The sequence below is a fragment of the Mesitornis unicolor genome, unplaced genomic scaffold, assembly GCF_000695765.1.
Source record: "Mesitornis unicolor isolate BGI_N332 unplaced genomic scaffold, ASM69576v1 Scaffold45168, whole genome shotgun sequence".
NCBI classification, from domain to species: Eukaryota; Metazoa; Chordata; class Aves; order Mesitornithiformes; family Mesitornithidae; genus Mesitornis; species Mesitornis unicolor.
This window is the reverse complement of record NW_010203343.1, coordinates 1-13,848: the sequence shown is the minus strand read 5'-3', so window position 1 is coordinate 13,848 and position 13,848 is coordinate 1. Positions and strand designations below refer to the sequence as shown.

Sequence of the window (13,848 nt, the reverse complement as noted above, 5' to 3'; positions counted from 1 at the left end):
AATCCCTAACATTCTGTGATTCTGTGATGCTAGTTTCCACATGAAGCTCCTGCTCTGGAATGGAATTTGCTTACTGCAGTTTTTTGTTTGGGTTTTTATTTTTTTCCTTCAAGGTTGAGGATAGATTCTGGATTAAAGTTCTTAATTTTTAACAACCATGAGAAATTAAAGTGTTAGGATTAATAGGGATGCTGCATGTTAAAAACTTGCCTGAGATTTTTGACAACTTGGGGGAAAGAAAGGGGTGGAATCAGGTGGTTTTTACCTGATGTCAGAAACTATAATTCCAGGTTGCAAGTATTTGCTTCCACTGAGTAGACATTAGACAACTATTTGTGATTCTGCTTTCCACTTAGTGGCTATGGGTAGTTATTTTGCTTGTATGGACTACATGTATTTAGTGTATGTATTTGAAACAGGTAATTATTGCTGCAGAACTTCTAAAAAACGCAGATGAGCTAGTGAAGCAGAAGATTCACCCTACCTCCATTATTGGTGGATACCAACTTGCTTGCAAGTAAGAACCTAATACATTTGAAGTTGCATTTTTTAAGGTACAATAATTACATGCTTTTTGTTTATTTCCATATTTGTGGCTGTTAACACAGACCTCTTGGTGCAAAGTGGATTTGCTGGTTTGGGGGTGTATTGGAGTTTTTTTGCTGGTTTGGGGGTGAAGGTTGGTGGTGTTTATTTTTAATTTCTGTATTCTCACAAAAAGGAGTCCTAAAAGATGAGTTTATTTCATCCCTGTGTTCTTTAAAGTAAAATTTAAAAGGCCTAAAAACATGTAAGATTTTTGTCTTTGTGCACGTAGAATTCTTTACGAGTATTTGTCTTTATTCTACAGGGAAGCAGTTCGCTACATCAATGAAAATCTTATTATTAACACAGATGAATTGGGCAGAGATTGCCTAATTAATGCTGCTAAAACATCAATGTCCTCTAAAATTATAGGAATGTATCCTTTAACTTCATGAAGGTATTTAAGTGAGAGTGATTGGTTGGAGAGCTTGAGTAGCTAAGCTCGTTTCCTTTGCAGCATTTCTTAATGGGGTACAGTGTTCAAGCTGTCGTTTTTATAACAGGGGTGTGAGTTTTGCAAATATTACTATCTGGCATAAGAAGACATGTTCGGACTCTTCCATTTTATTTAAATAGTAGCTTGAACAGTGTATTGTTTCTTTAGTTAGTGAAACTACGTAAGGAATTGTGTAAATGAAAGAATGTGTTACAGAAGTCAAGTATCTGGGGAGTGAAACTGGAGGAAAGAAGGTTTCATTTTACTTCATAGTTGTAGAAAACCCTGGATTTTTAGCCTTTGTGCTAGCAAGGGAATGCAGTGACCACAGGATAGGCTTTTTGTTATGGAACAAAAGGTGCATTTTTCTTTACTCATTCCTTTAAGGGAATGGTAAAGAAAAATAGCACTTCACTGCCTCTCTGGAGTCCTTTTTGGAAACAGCTTTTGTCACTTTAGTTTGGGCACTGTCAGACTTGTTTTTTTTCTTAAGCATAATGCTAGTTTTCTTCTCCAGTTTTAACCTTAACAGCATTGTAGCGATGGTGATTTCTTTGCTAATATGGTGGTGGATGCTGCACTGGCAGTTAAATATACAGACCAAAAGGGTCAGGCTCGATATCCAATCAACTCGGTTAATGTTTTGAAGGCACATGGCCGCAGCCAAAAAGAGAGCATACTTGTGAACGGTTACGCTCTGAACTGCGTGGTGGGCTCACAGGGTAAGAGCATGCTATGTGTCTTAATGGTTTTGTGTGAACTCAGTCCTCTCGGTCTTTCTGCATGGATCTTCACACTGACTGCATTAGTTGCAAATTGTGGGTTCTCAGCTCCAGAACAATTAAGCAAGAATGCAAAAAAGCCTTACCACTTCACCATGGTTTCTAGGCTAGGGTCTGCCAGCTAGTAGTGATCCACAAAGCATTGGTTAGGTTACTGTAGTTTCCGTAGCTCGGGATCAGCACTGTAATGCTGTGATCTTCTGGAACATAAGCACTTCCCTTGTGAGGGGCCAGTGTCTGGTTTGTAGGGAACCGTTATATTTAGCGGAGCTGTGTTGTGATGAGGTAACCTAAAAGATGTGAGACTGACAGCTGAGCTTTTTGTAGTCATTCTCATTTTGGGGATGGGACCAGTAAAAAGCTAACAGGTTATAGTAGAGATTTTTTTTAAAGAAATTTCTCTCTTTGAAAGTTTTTGTTAGCATTTTTGTGTACTAGGGTGGAACTGGAGACAGAGAAGCAAACTGAACAGAAATCTGAAAAGTGAAAGTAGCATTAGTTTTAATCTCTAATGCTAACTTGCTGTTCTGTTAACTTCATCTGACAAAAACGTTTTTCTTGTTTTCTCTTGTCAGGTATGACCAAGAGAATAGTTAATGCGAAGATTGCATGCCTTGACTTCAGCCTCCAGAAAGCAAAAATGAAGCTTGGTGTTCAGGTTGTTATCTCGGATCCTGAAAAGCTGGACCAGATAAGACAGAGGTGTGTGGAAACTTGAGTAACTACACCAGTGGGTTTTCACAGGGTTGCTATGTTGTCTTTGGTTGAGGTGGCTTGATGTGGTTTTGGATGAACACAAGGGGTAAAAATGATCTGAATATTAACACTTACCAGTGACACCAAATATTAATAGTAAAAGTCTTCACTTGTGGGGGCAGAACTAATATTAAGTACTTTTTGAGAAATCTAAGTATGTTTGTGCAATGTTTTTTTTGTCTTTGTAGAGCTTTGCATTAGGATTTCAGGAAGTGGCTTAATAGAATATGATTGCAGACTTTTAAGCTTTGTTTTTATAACTTTGACTTTATCCTTCCAGGGAATCAGATATTACCAAAGAAAGGATCCAGAAGATTTTGGCCACTGGTGCCAATGTTATTCTCACCACTGGAGGCATTGATGATATGTGTCTGAAGTACTTTGTTGATGCTGGTGCTATGGCAGTACGAAGAGTTGTAAAGAAGGACCTTAAGCGGATTGCTAAGGCATCTGGAGGTATCTGTCTTGTTTTGTTGTGCTTTTTTGTTTGTTTTCAAGTAAAACCTGTTGTTAGGGTATTAGTAACCAATATTCAAAATATGGCTTTTTAATGTGGAACTGCATTTTCATTATGGTAAATCACAGGAACTTGTAGTCGCTGTGGGAAAGTAAGTGCTGTCAAAGTTTAGTGAAGAGGGCAGTATTGATTATGAACTGCAGAATATTGAATTGCTACCAAAGAATTAGAAGTGCTGTTGAATTTAGGAAAAATCTACTTATGCTGCTTTTATTCCTGTTACCTTTCTATATGCCTGAGCTGGGAAGTTGGCAAAGGATGTGCTGAAATTGAATGTGTTTGTTTGTTTGTTGTTTGTTAAAGCAACCATATGTTCAACCCTTGCAAACCTTGAAGGTGAGGAGAGTTTTGAGGCATTAATGCTGGGACAGGCAGAAGAGGTGATTCAAGAGAGAATCTGTGATGATGAGCTGATTTTAATCAAGAAGTAAGGATCCTTTTTGAAATGCTTCATTTTGTGTACGCTTTATACTAAGTTTGCGATAAAATCCCATTTATTTACCTCCATGCTATCTGATGAGTAGTTACACACATGAGAAAGAGTATAGATGTCCATTGCAAATCAGGTGAAAGTATCAGTATGTAATCCCTTGTGCTGGGGCTAGACAATCGGATCGCTAGATAGACTTTACTTAAAATTTTGTTTATAAATATATTTTTCTGAAATTTTTAATCAAACTCTATTAAATTGCTAGAGACGTTACTACAGCATTCGTATGATGTTCCTTTAGCTGGTTTTTAGCAGTATAGTCACACTGGCTTCCCTTTACAGACAGTGAAGTGAAATAGGTACCATGTGAGCAATTTCAGCTGAGTAAAGAGATGCAAGCTACATGTTACCATTTATAGTGGAAGACAGGGTTTACTTGTGCTGGTTTCACTGAATCAGTTATCTGCTTGGTAGTATGAAATGGACCATATTAAAAGGGTATTTTTTACGTTTTTGTTTTTTGTGAGTAAGAACAGTTATGAACATACTAAAATACCACATACCTGGTATTTTTCCCTTTAGGTTTTTTGTATGCCACTGATGTCTGGTATCTGAAGACTTAAGTATCAGCTTGTTTAACAAGAATATACCTTGGATATTAACTTTTCCACTGCTTTAATGTCTCTTTTCAGTCTTCAGCTTCCCATAACCTAATTTGTCTGTGAATAAAATATTCTGATTGTGGCATTCATGTGGCAGTTAGGTGACTGCTTATATTGTAATAATGTTGGCAGTCACTATCTCACTTGATGGCTATACGAAAAAAAACTTAATACCTAATTATATTTTCCCCTTATTGATATTTTCTTATCTTGTCTGTCATACTTTTGTCAGGTAGCTTTCTCTAAAACTCGAACTCATTTTTTGCATATTAGAACTGAAATAGTGTGTTACTAAGTTACAATGTACCTATCCTGCAAGGGTGCATAACAATGTTAAGATTTTCTTTTAAACTAGAAAGAATCTGGCTCAACTAAACTTTGCTTTAGAACAAAAATTACTGCAAGAATAGTTTTTAATTTATATTCTTGTCAACACAGCTGACTTCTGCTTCTTTTTTTCCCCTAGTACAAAAGCTCGTACTTCAGCATCAATTATCTTACGAGGAGCCAATGACTTCATGTGCGATGAAATGGAACGATCTATACACGATGCTCTCTGTGTTGTTAAACGAGTGTTGGAATCCAAGTCTGTTGTCCCAGGTGGTGGTGCTGTAGAGGCAGCGCTTTCAATTTATCTTGAAAATTATGCAACCAGCATGGTAAGTCTCGCACAGAGAAGTAACGGTGTGCTTGTGTTACTATGACAACGTGAATTTTCAGGTATTAATTATTTTCTAATAGAAGTCTGTTCTATTGTTCATGAAAATCTAATAATCTTACAGAATTTAAGATGCTTCTTTAAAATGGAGGATATGAGTTATTTTTTCTCTGATAATTAGACTATATCGTTCTTTGGCTTAAAAAACAGGTTTTGCATGTGGAAACCCCTACCTCCTATTGACAATCTTGATAATGGCTGTATTTTTCCCACTTCTATTGCAGCAATTGGTTTAAAAACTTTCTTCTTTCTAGGGATCACGTGAACAACTTGCAATAGCAGCATTTGCAAGATCCCTCTTAATAATTCCAAATACACTGGCAGTCAATGCTGCTCAAGATGCAACAGATCTCGTCGCAAAATTGAGAGCATTCCACAATGAGGCTCAAGTTAACCCAGATCGAAAGAATCTGAAATGGCAAGTATCTCTATGTAGGAAGCCTATTGCAAGTTAAGTGGGTTGGTGATGTAGATAGACAAATGTTCTGCCTGTTTACTGAACCATGATTTGCAGGTTAAAAAGGGTGCAGGTAATCATTGACCTTTTCTCCCTCTGCCCTGCAGTCCTACATATGTGTGACTGCAACGTAGTAGTTAAATAGCATACTCCCAACTCCATTTTTACTTTTTCTACCTCTCTGACAATATTTCTTCTTTTCAGGATTGGTCTTGACTTGATCAATGGAAAACCTCGTGATAACAAGCAAGCTGGTGTCTTTGAACCAACCATGGTCAAAACTAAGAGCCTAAAGTTTGCAACAGAAGCTGCAATTACTATTCTTCGAATTGATGATCTTATTAAATTGCACCCGGAAACGAAAGAAGAGAGAGGGTGCTATGAGGATGCAGTTCACTCTGGAGCACTTGAAGAATAATTTAGGGTTTATTTATGTTTGTCTAACTCACATTTCCCACTCTTGAAACTAAAATGTTAATAAAACAAGTGGTTGAATGCTGCTGCTATTTTCATGTGAACAAATTAATTTCTGGAAGTGGGGTTGGTCCTTGCATTGAGAACTTAAGCTGTAGCTTAAGGTGTGTTAACACCTAGTGTCTACAGTTGCTCCTGTTGTCACTGTTTTGAGTGGCAAAAACTGATAGAGAAACTTAGTTCATTTTAGGCAAGACAAACACACGTAAGCTCCATGACTAGAAGTTTATTAGTGAACTGTTTCAAAGCTATATAGCACTAGCTCTTAGTTCATTCACACTCATCTCTCGACGCACATGGCTATTCCCATTCCTCCTCCTATACAGAGAGCAGCAACACCCCGTTTTCCACCTGTTCGTTCCAGAGCATGTAGAAGAGTAACAAGGATGCGACAACCAGAGGCGCCAAGAGGGTGGCCGAGAGCAATAGCTCCACCTTGGACATTAATCTAAAAAAAAAGAAAAAGCCAGTACAGGAAGGTCAAGTTAGGAAATTATTTAACCAGCTTCACTGGATATAGTCCTGGACTCTTAGCCTGAAACTGTTACCACCCTTTAAAAAAGTTGAACGTGGATGCAACAGCTGTTACAATTGGTGCTTCTTCTGAAATGGGCCCATCTTTACTCTCAGAGGACAATTAAGGTGATAGATTAATTTAGAAAGGGGAGAATAATAACTGTGCTTTTTGCCATCTCTGGAAGAATACAGTGGCAAATACACTTCCAGCAGCAAGTTCAAATTCTGAAGTTAATTACAAGTATGCTCAAATCCACTCCAATAAAACTGTAGCCTGTTCAGCTAGGAAATACTGTGCCTGCTAGCAAAGCAAGGCTCCAGCAGAGCAGCAGAACCAAATGCCTAGTGTGGTTCCCATCCTTACTGCATATGGCAAAGTGCTTGCAAGAGGACTGTTCTCGCCTCTTGCTGGAATACAACCCAGGTGCACAGAACAGAATTTGAATTGCAGGAGGAGGCAAACCTATGGCCTTAAGTATATTCATTACCTTTTCTAGATTTACTTTCAGTTCTTTCGCTATTGCAAGAGACAGTGATGCAAAGGCTTCATTAATTTCAAACAGGTCAACTTGTTCCAGAGTCCAGCCAGCTTTGTCAATCTGAGAAAACAAAATAAACAGAGGCCTTATTATCTTTTAGGTTTTCCTCAGCACTGGAGGAAGCTTTCCATAAGACTTAAATTGGGTGATTTGAAGCCATTTCTAGAAGCCATTTCCTGTCTGAAGGAAACTAATTTTTATAGCCAGGGTTAATGACAGAATTCTTGAAAACAACAGACAAAATCTCAGTGTCAGCAAAAGTCAGTACAATGTGCTGTAACGTGCTCGATGCTCTTGAAAAGTCTTGACCAATTTTATACACCTAGTGGTGGTGGTGCAACTGTGGGACTCAAACTATGCAGTGCCCTAATAGAACAAGCGCTATATTCAAAAATAGGTTTTAACAGATTAAAAGCAAGTTTTTCAGGACATAAATCTGATTCCATTCAGATTCTCTGCTTAATACAGATTTTTACACAGGAAATAGTGAAATTACCATTAGTGATGGTTGCCAAGTGTAATTCATCCAGTCTCTCCTGCCTTTAAGTTAAAAGTTGGCACTTGAAGCTTTTCACAGGTGGCTATTTTGGAAGATGGTTTCACTCATGATTGCACTTGAGAAACTCCTGTGGTGCAACTGTCTACTTAGGTACAGGCTTATGCATGTTTCAGGTATTTATATTTTTACTTCCATTCACTTTGTTCCTAACAGCAATGCTTTATCAGCAGAACCATCTGCAGCAGTGATGTTTCACAACCAGCAACCCAGGCTGGTGCATCTCCAGGACTACAGTCGAGAAGGGCCTCTTTCTACTAGATATTACCAAGACAGCAGGGAAACCATTCACCTTCTGAGGGAAGTCTCATCTTTAAGATTTACTATGTTGTTGCAATACTAAAATGCAAGGCCTAGTCATTCTCTCACTATAAAGTGGTACCGTGAATGAAGAGAAACATAATACATGATGGATGTGAAGTGTTTGGTAACACACATTACAAAGTTTACATTAAGAAGTAGCATGCCCCTTTTCAGAGTACCTATAAATTATAGGTACTGTTAAATACAGCTTGTCTGTTCTACAATTTAAACTAAAAGTGTGTATTATGTGTACATTTATAGCATCCTTGATTTAAAAGAACAGTGTGAGATCTAGTAAGAAAAAGCTTCAGCATTGCAGTTCTGATTTTCCTATTAAAAGCCACCGAGCTTGGGACACTTCAAGTTAAGCTTCTATGTTGTCAGGACATTTCAGAGATTAACAAAATAAGGCCTTTACACAGTATACATAAAGCTAAGAAGGAATACTAAGGCAATTCTATTATCAGCTGTACAGGAGTTTTAACAAATAAGCAGGTGGGGTTGTCATGGGCTATGTCTGTATTAGCAAGCAGCAGTTTCCCAATACAGTTGCACTCACTGGCCCTTCTCTCTGTGTTGTGCAAATATAACCAGGCAGCAATTTAAAAATTAACCTGGCCAGACAGCATCAGAACCATATCATGGCAAGAACAAATCATCTCTAAATTAGGTTTAGTATACACATCCATAAAATTTATCTTTAGCCTTCTACATCGTCCAGATGACCTTTCACAATCCCAGCTAGTTTATGCTCTGAACTCCATTCAATACACCTCTACATTATTTTTTTTTCCCAACAAATAAGCACTAGCCCAGTAGTGCTAGAAGTCTTAATCTTAAATACTCTCTGCTATTTAAAGTCTTGTTTTCACGTAAGTTTTTTTTCCTACTCCATTTTCCAGAGAATATAGAAAAAACAAGACACAGCCAGAATATGTAAAGTGATTACAAGCAAGAGTTTTAAAATACTAGATAGATAGATAGATAGATAATTACTTACAGCTTTCTTTATTGCTGAAATGGGCCCTACTCCCATTATAGATGGATCTATACCTGTCTGAGCCCAAGACACAATCCGAGCCAAAGGCATAAGACCTCTCCTAGCAGCTTCTGACTTCTTCATTAGAATTACAGCTGCAGCTCCATCATTCATACCTGTGGAAAGACAACCAACTTGTATGTATTTGCTGAGTTTTACAGCTTTTACTGTAACACCTTTTCCTATTTGCATATTCACAATCTAGACAAAACAAAAACTGCAAACCTACTGGTTTAGGTCAGTATTGTTCAGATCAGCCAAGTCTGACCTCAGACACAAACACTTAAAATGGGCAACTTATCTATACTGCTGTAAATGTGACACCATTGTGATTTCTATTTGGAAGGCAGCAGGTATAAGAGTTGAGGCACAATCCGAAAAAGGAGCGCATCAGATTTATTAGGCAGACTTTGGAAGAGGTAGCATAAGGAACCAAGGAAGAAGTTTCAAAGCTTAGTCCCGCAGGAGTAACATTTTCAAACATGAATTGTGAAGTTTTACCCTGTCCAGACCTGCAGTATTAGAAACCACTAGACAGGTAGTTTTAAAAGAGAGGATGTAGTTTACAGTTGTTCCAGCCTATCAAATATTGCTGTTATTGTCCAAACACTTGCACTGCTTTATAGAAAGCAAGCAAACAAAAGAGAACTCCTCTGTAAAGACATCCTCCATCGCAGTTATATTTGAGTTCTACCTATATTGTCAAACACATTGCCATATCCTGCAAGATAACATTCAGCAGTGACCACACGGCAGCCTAACCCCTCGCAGAGCCACAAGCAGCTACTGCTCTTTTCCATTTCAGTTCCAGCCAGATTGACCAACCTGAAGCATTAGCTGCTGTTACTGTCCCAGTTCCATCTGTCAGGAAACAGGGCTTTAGCTTGCCCATCATTTCCAAGTTGCTCCCATGTCGAGGGTGTTCATCTATTTTAACTTCTATAGGACCTGCAAAATAAGGTGTTACAGGCAGCTCAGCGCAGTTTAACAGATTGCTCTTGCCCTCCAGCTGCTTCTAGCAGGACATAGCTAGAAAACAGCTGGGTTTTCTGAGACAAACACTATCAACTAAAATACTGTCTAGTTGTGAAAAAGCAGATCTTGCTGTTCCTAAGCCAAGAGCTTCTCTTCCAAGCAGAAGGCTGTCTTCCACATGATACTTGTAGGAATCTCATTGGAAAATATTATCATCTAAACTGGTATCAGGAAAGCCCTTCATTAGTTTGTAACCAGCCTAATGCCAGAACTTTTCCCATAGGGTCTATTCAATGCAAATGTTGAACAACTGATTCTTGATTTCTGTTTGGAAAATTTAGGTTTTCCACCCACCTCACAAGGAGCTGGCAGAATTCACCTGCTCTAGAAACAGACCTTTGGCTCAAGCTCCATAAAAGGTCTGTTTATACCTTTGACAGACCTAAAGAGAAGCAGACCTAATATATGTAACCTGACCTGGTTAATTAACTCGTAACCCTAATTATTATCACTGTGTATTCTACTAGGTGGGCAAGGTTTGCCAGAGAAACAGGACTGTTTTAAGTTTGGTGCAGAGTCTAATAAAATGAAAAATACTGATTTTGGCACCATATCCGAGCCTACGTTAGATCAGCGGTTTGCCTGGGTAGTAATTACATCTCCAATAAGACATAGGAGTAGCATTTGCAGAGAATACCTACAGTGAGATATTCCACATTTGCATTGCTTCTCTCTTATTTAAAAAAATAACCACTGAAATTTGAAAAAGAGAGCAACAGCCTAATTGCTTACAGAACAGTTTACAGAAAAGGCTGTGTAAGTGGGAAACCATCCAATGATTATAGCAGACATAGTAGAAAACAAAGTATTTCTTTAAAATCAGCTCTCACTATCCATTCACACCTACCTTTTTTAGAAGGGACAAGAACAGGAACAATTTCTTTTGTAAAATAGCCAGCTTTCTGTGCTGCCTCTGCCCTGTTTTGCGACTGCAGAGCAAGTTGGTCTTGTTCCCCTCTGCTGACTTGCCACTGGTTGGCCACATTTTCAGCTAAAATAGGAACAAAATTCAAATTGCCATCAGAAAATGCTAAAATTTTAAGTTGTAAAACTGTAAGCACAAAGGCACTCGTTAATGTTTGCTGCAGCAAGCAGCTAAGCTTGTTGAACACTTTTCATTCCTATTTCCTCATTTCGTTTGCTCATGATCGTCAACTGTATTTTCTTGTAAAGGTGAAAATTTCTGTGTGGGATCTGACCCCAGATGTTACACCAAATGCAAACAAGCTTTTGTAGTTTATTGCTTCTCTGGATTATTACACTCAGATCTCTCTACAGCTACTTCAGAGGAGAGGACAGTTCTGAAATTATCCTGTTTCATAAGCCAGGTCTGAAAAAGCAGCTGACTATCCCATCCAGAGTGCAGTAACCTGAAGTTGCAGAACCACGCGTATCCACAGTACGCTTTACATAATTTCCCTCCTCACTGTAAATCTGTGCTGCTGAATGCTCCAGTTACATACAGGGATTATTTTGTTTTTCGTGAAGTTAAACTAAATTGCTCAGACCCAAAAGAGATGCAGTGTGATTAGCTCAGACACAAAAAACCCAACCAAACAAAAAACCCCCAGCAAACAGTAGCTTTCCAAACAAAGCAGAAAATGCCTTCAATGTCATTCAGTATTAAGGATTTATTTTGTTTTCACAACTACAACTTAAGGACAGCTTGAAACACGTTATTTGAAACTTCAGATTTCTGAAATTTCCTATCTGTGAATTCTTTCCCCCTTCCCAGTTAACCATTTCATTTTCAGGACGGTCACCACTTACCTGTTATACCCATATGATACTGATAAAAAGCATCCGTAAGGCCATCGAGGATTATAGTGTCCTGCAAGGAAGCCTCTCCCATTTTCACCCCAGCTCGCATGTGAATGACATGAGGAGCCTGCAAGAAGGTATTTCAGAAGGAGTTGGATGGTTTTTATCTCCACATTACAGCCAAACAGCTGAAGAGACAGACCCAGACCAGATCACCAAGCAGTGTTTTCTCTCCACAGATCAAATCAATCGCCCCTGGGGCCATACGGCCCTGGGTCCCCCATCCTACCAGTCTGCTCTGGGTTGTTCCCAACTGCACTCCGCTGCCAGTGAAAGCCAACACCACTCCCAGCATGGGCAGTGAGCAAGCCCTGGAAGAAGCAGCTTCACCCCCTTCTTAAGCATCGAATCACCAGCACCACTCCTCAATATAGCCCTGGGAAAAACACCTTGAAATAAAAGTGCTTCACTTCCTGCCCAAGCTCAAATCGCTTCATGAACAGTAATGTTTCCAGTTATTCTTTTTTAGGCTTCTTGCAATGCAAAAAAATCTGTGTATTGCCAGCTGTCACAAGCAACAGGGCTAGATGTTTTTAAATGCAGTGCACATTTGCATGGCATCTTTTGAGTTGCTACAGTATCAAGTTTGTTGGTTTTTTTTGAAGAAGAAAAGCTACTGAAGTCAATTGTTTCTTGTCCAAATTCATTCCTGAGTGCAGAAACCGAAGCTACTCTTTCAATCTGCCTCCAGAGCATCAGCCTTGAAACGAAGGGTTTCAACACAACTGACTGCTGTTTGCTTCCAGCAAGGCAGCGCAAGGCATGGGCAGACGCTTGCTTTACCTTGCTCATACTCTCCATGCCTCCTGCCACCACGATGCTGGAGTCTCCCGTCAGTATGGACTGAGCACCGAGGCACACCGCTTTCAATCCAGACCCACAGATCATCTGGCAGCTCCAGGCGGGCACAGAGTAAGGGATTCCCGCAGCAACACTCGCCTGCCGGACAGGGTTCTGGCCAGCACCTGCAGGAACAGGCAGCATTTGTCCTTCGTTCCTAAAAAATTAATGTTAGCCTTGTCACTTTTCACAGCAGGTTCCCTGATTCCACTGAGGTTTAGAGCTTGCTTCTATTCTCAGTTGGTAGAGAAGTCCTCAGCAGTAATCGGTAAACAGGAGCTCAGATACCTCTCTCATATCGTTGATCAATAAAATACCTGTAAGACCAGGGACTTGCTACCAATAGTTCTATATCTGCAACTCTGCTTTTGAAGGCAGGTCAGGTGAATCATCAAATCAGCACTAGCCTGTTGTACTTGTGCAAGATAAGAGCTCATTTAAATTGCTACTCCCTGAAGGGTTTCTTTTTGACATCTTCAGTACATCACTCCTATGGAAACCAAAAGCACAATTATACAAGGACAGTCCCAAAAGCTTCCATTCTTTGCTGTAATCCTGATGGAGAGAATAAGAAGCGCTATATTCAAAGAAAACATTCTTCATCTGCACCTCCCCAGGCCAAAGTAATGGCAGTTCTTTGTATGCAAAGAAATGGGTAAGGAGAGCACATCATTCAGAAAGCTAAAAATATACAGGAATCTGGATCAGCATTAAGTAAGACAACAATATCTATGTGCTTAATTTTCTTCCTCCATCTTTAAAATACAAACCTGCCCTTTGACTCTGCTGATGAAACATTACCCTGGAAAAAGCAGGGGACGGTTCAAAACAAACAATTCCTTATCAGCTGCATTTTCCGTTAAATCAAAATAGTTGTCTCCAAGCAAGTGGCATCACAGACCTCACAGGTTGGTCTTGCGGATAAACAGAAATGCAGGCCTTCCCCTTAAAACCTCAGTTATTACTTATGATGTTAAGTTTATGAGAGGAGACAACCAACGTGAGAGAAGGGATGCTGTAACAAAGACAAGAAGCTCACACATTCAACTGTTAGCTACTTTGGAGATTTAAAACCGAAACTATCCCCCCCAGCATATGCTTTCCAAAACCGCTGGTCATCCAGAGTGGATGTCAACGCGGCCACTCAAGCCCTATGGCAGCAACCATCCTCTCCATGGCAAGGAGCCACATCCTGAGGCGTGAAACCTCAGCGGGCCCCTATGGGGGAACGTGGCCCTGGGGAGGAAGTGCTCGCCCAGCACCAGCCGGATGCTCTCCGCCCCCCCTGCCTCCGTACCTGCGGTGAGGACCTGCCCCAGGATGACCTCCGACACCTCCTCGGGGGCCACCCCCGCCCGCCGCAGCACCTCCCGGATGGGGGG

General features: G+C 39.9%; 2 protein-coding genes across 3 annotated transcripts; one reads left to right on the top strand and one right to left on the bottom strand.

Moving 5' to 3' along the window:
- Nucleotides 1-425: 425 nt before the first annotated feature.
- TCP1 (t-complex 1) lies at nt 426-5,849 on the top strand. The gene is made up of 9 exons (XM_010190675.1): nt 426-517; nt 851-961; nt 1,562-1,743; nt 2,379-2,505; nt 2,840-3,015; nt 3,380-3,503; nt 4,635-4,827; nt 5,141-5,304; nt 5,548-5,849. The coding sequence occupies exons 2-9, from the start codon at nt 939-941 to the stop codon at nt 5,759-5,761; spliced, it is 1,203 nt and encodes a 400-aa protein (XP_010188977.1). The 5' UTR covers nt 426-517; nt 851-938; the 3' UTR covers nt 5,762-5,849.
- A 149-nt stretch (nt 5,850-5,998) lies between these two features.
- ACAT2 (acetyl-CoA acetyltransferase 2) lies at nt 5,999-13,841 on the bottom strand. Of its 2 annotated transcripts, XM_010190674.1 has the most exons (8): nt 13,764-13,841; nt 12,410-12,591; nt 11,576-11,693; nt 10,653-10,796; nt 9,596-9,718; nt 8,732-8,886; nt 6,822-6,932; nt 5,999-6,265 (listed from the first exon to the last, which is right to left on the bottom strand). In XM_010190674.1, the coding sequence occupies exons 2-8, from the start codon at nt 12,512-12,514 to the stop codon at nt 6,098-6,100; spliced, it is 924 nt and encodes a 307-aa protein (XP_010188976.1). In that variant the 5' UTR covers nt 12,515-12,591; nt 13,764-13,841; the 3' UTR covers nt 5,999-6,097. The 2 variants fall into 2 exon arrangements, with proteins under 2 accessions (XP_010188976.1, XP_010188975.1); XM_010190673.1 differs by lacking the exon at nt 13,764-13,841 and having other exon boundaries at nt 12,410-12,610.
- Between the last annotated feature and the right edge of the window lie 7 nt (nt 13,842-13,848).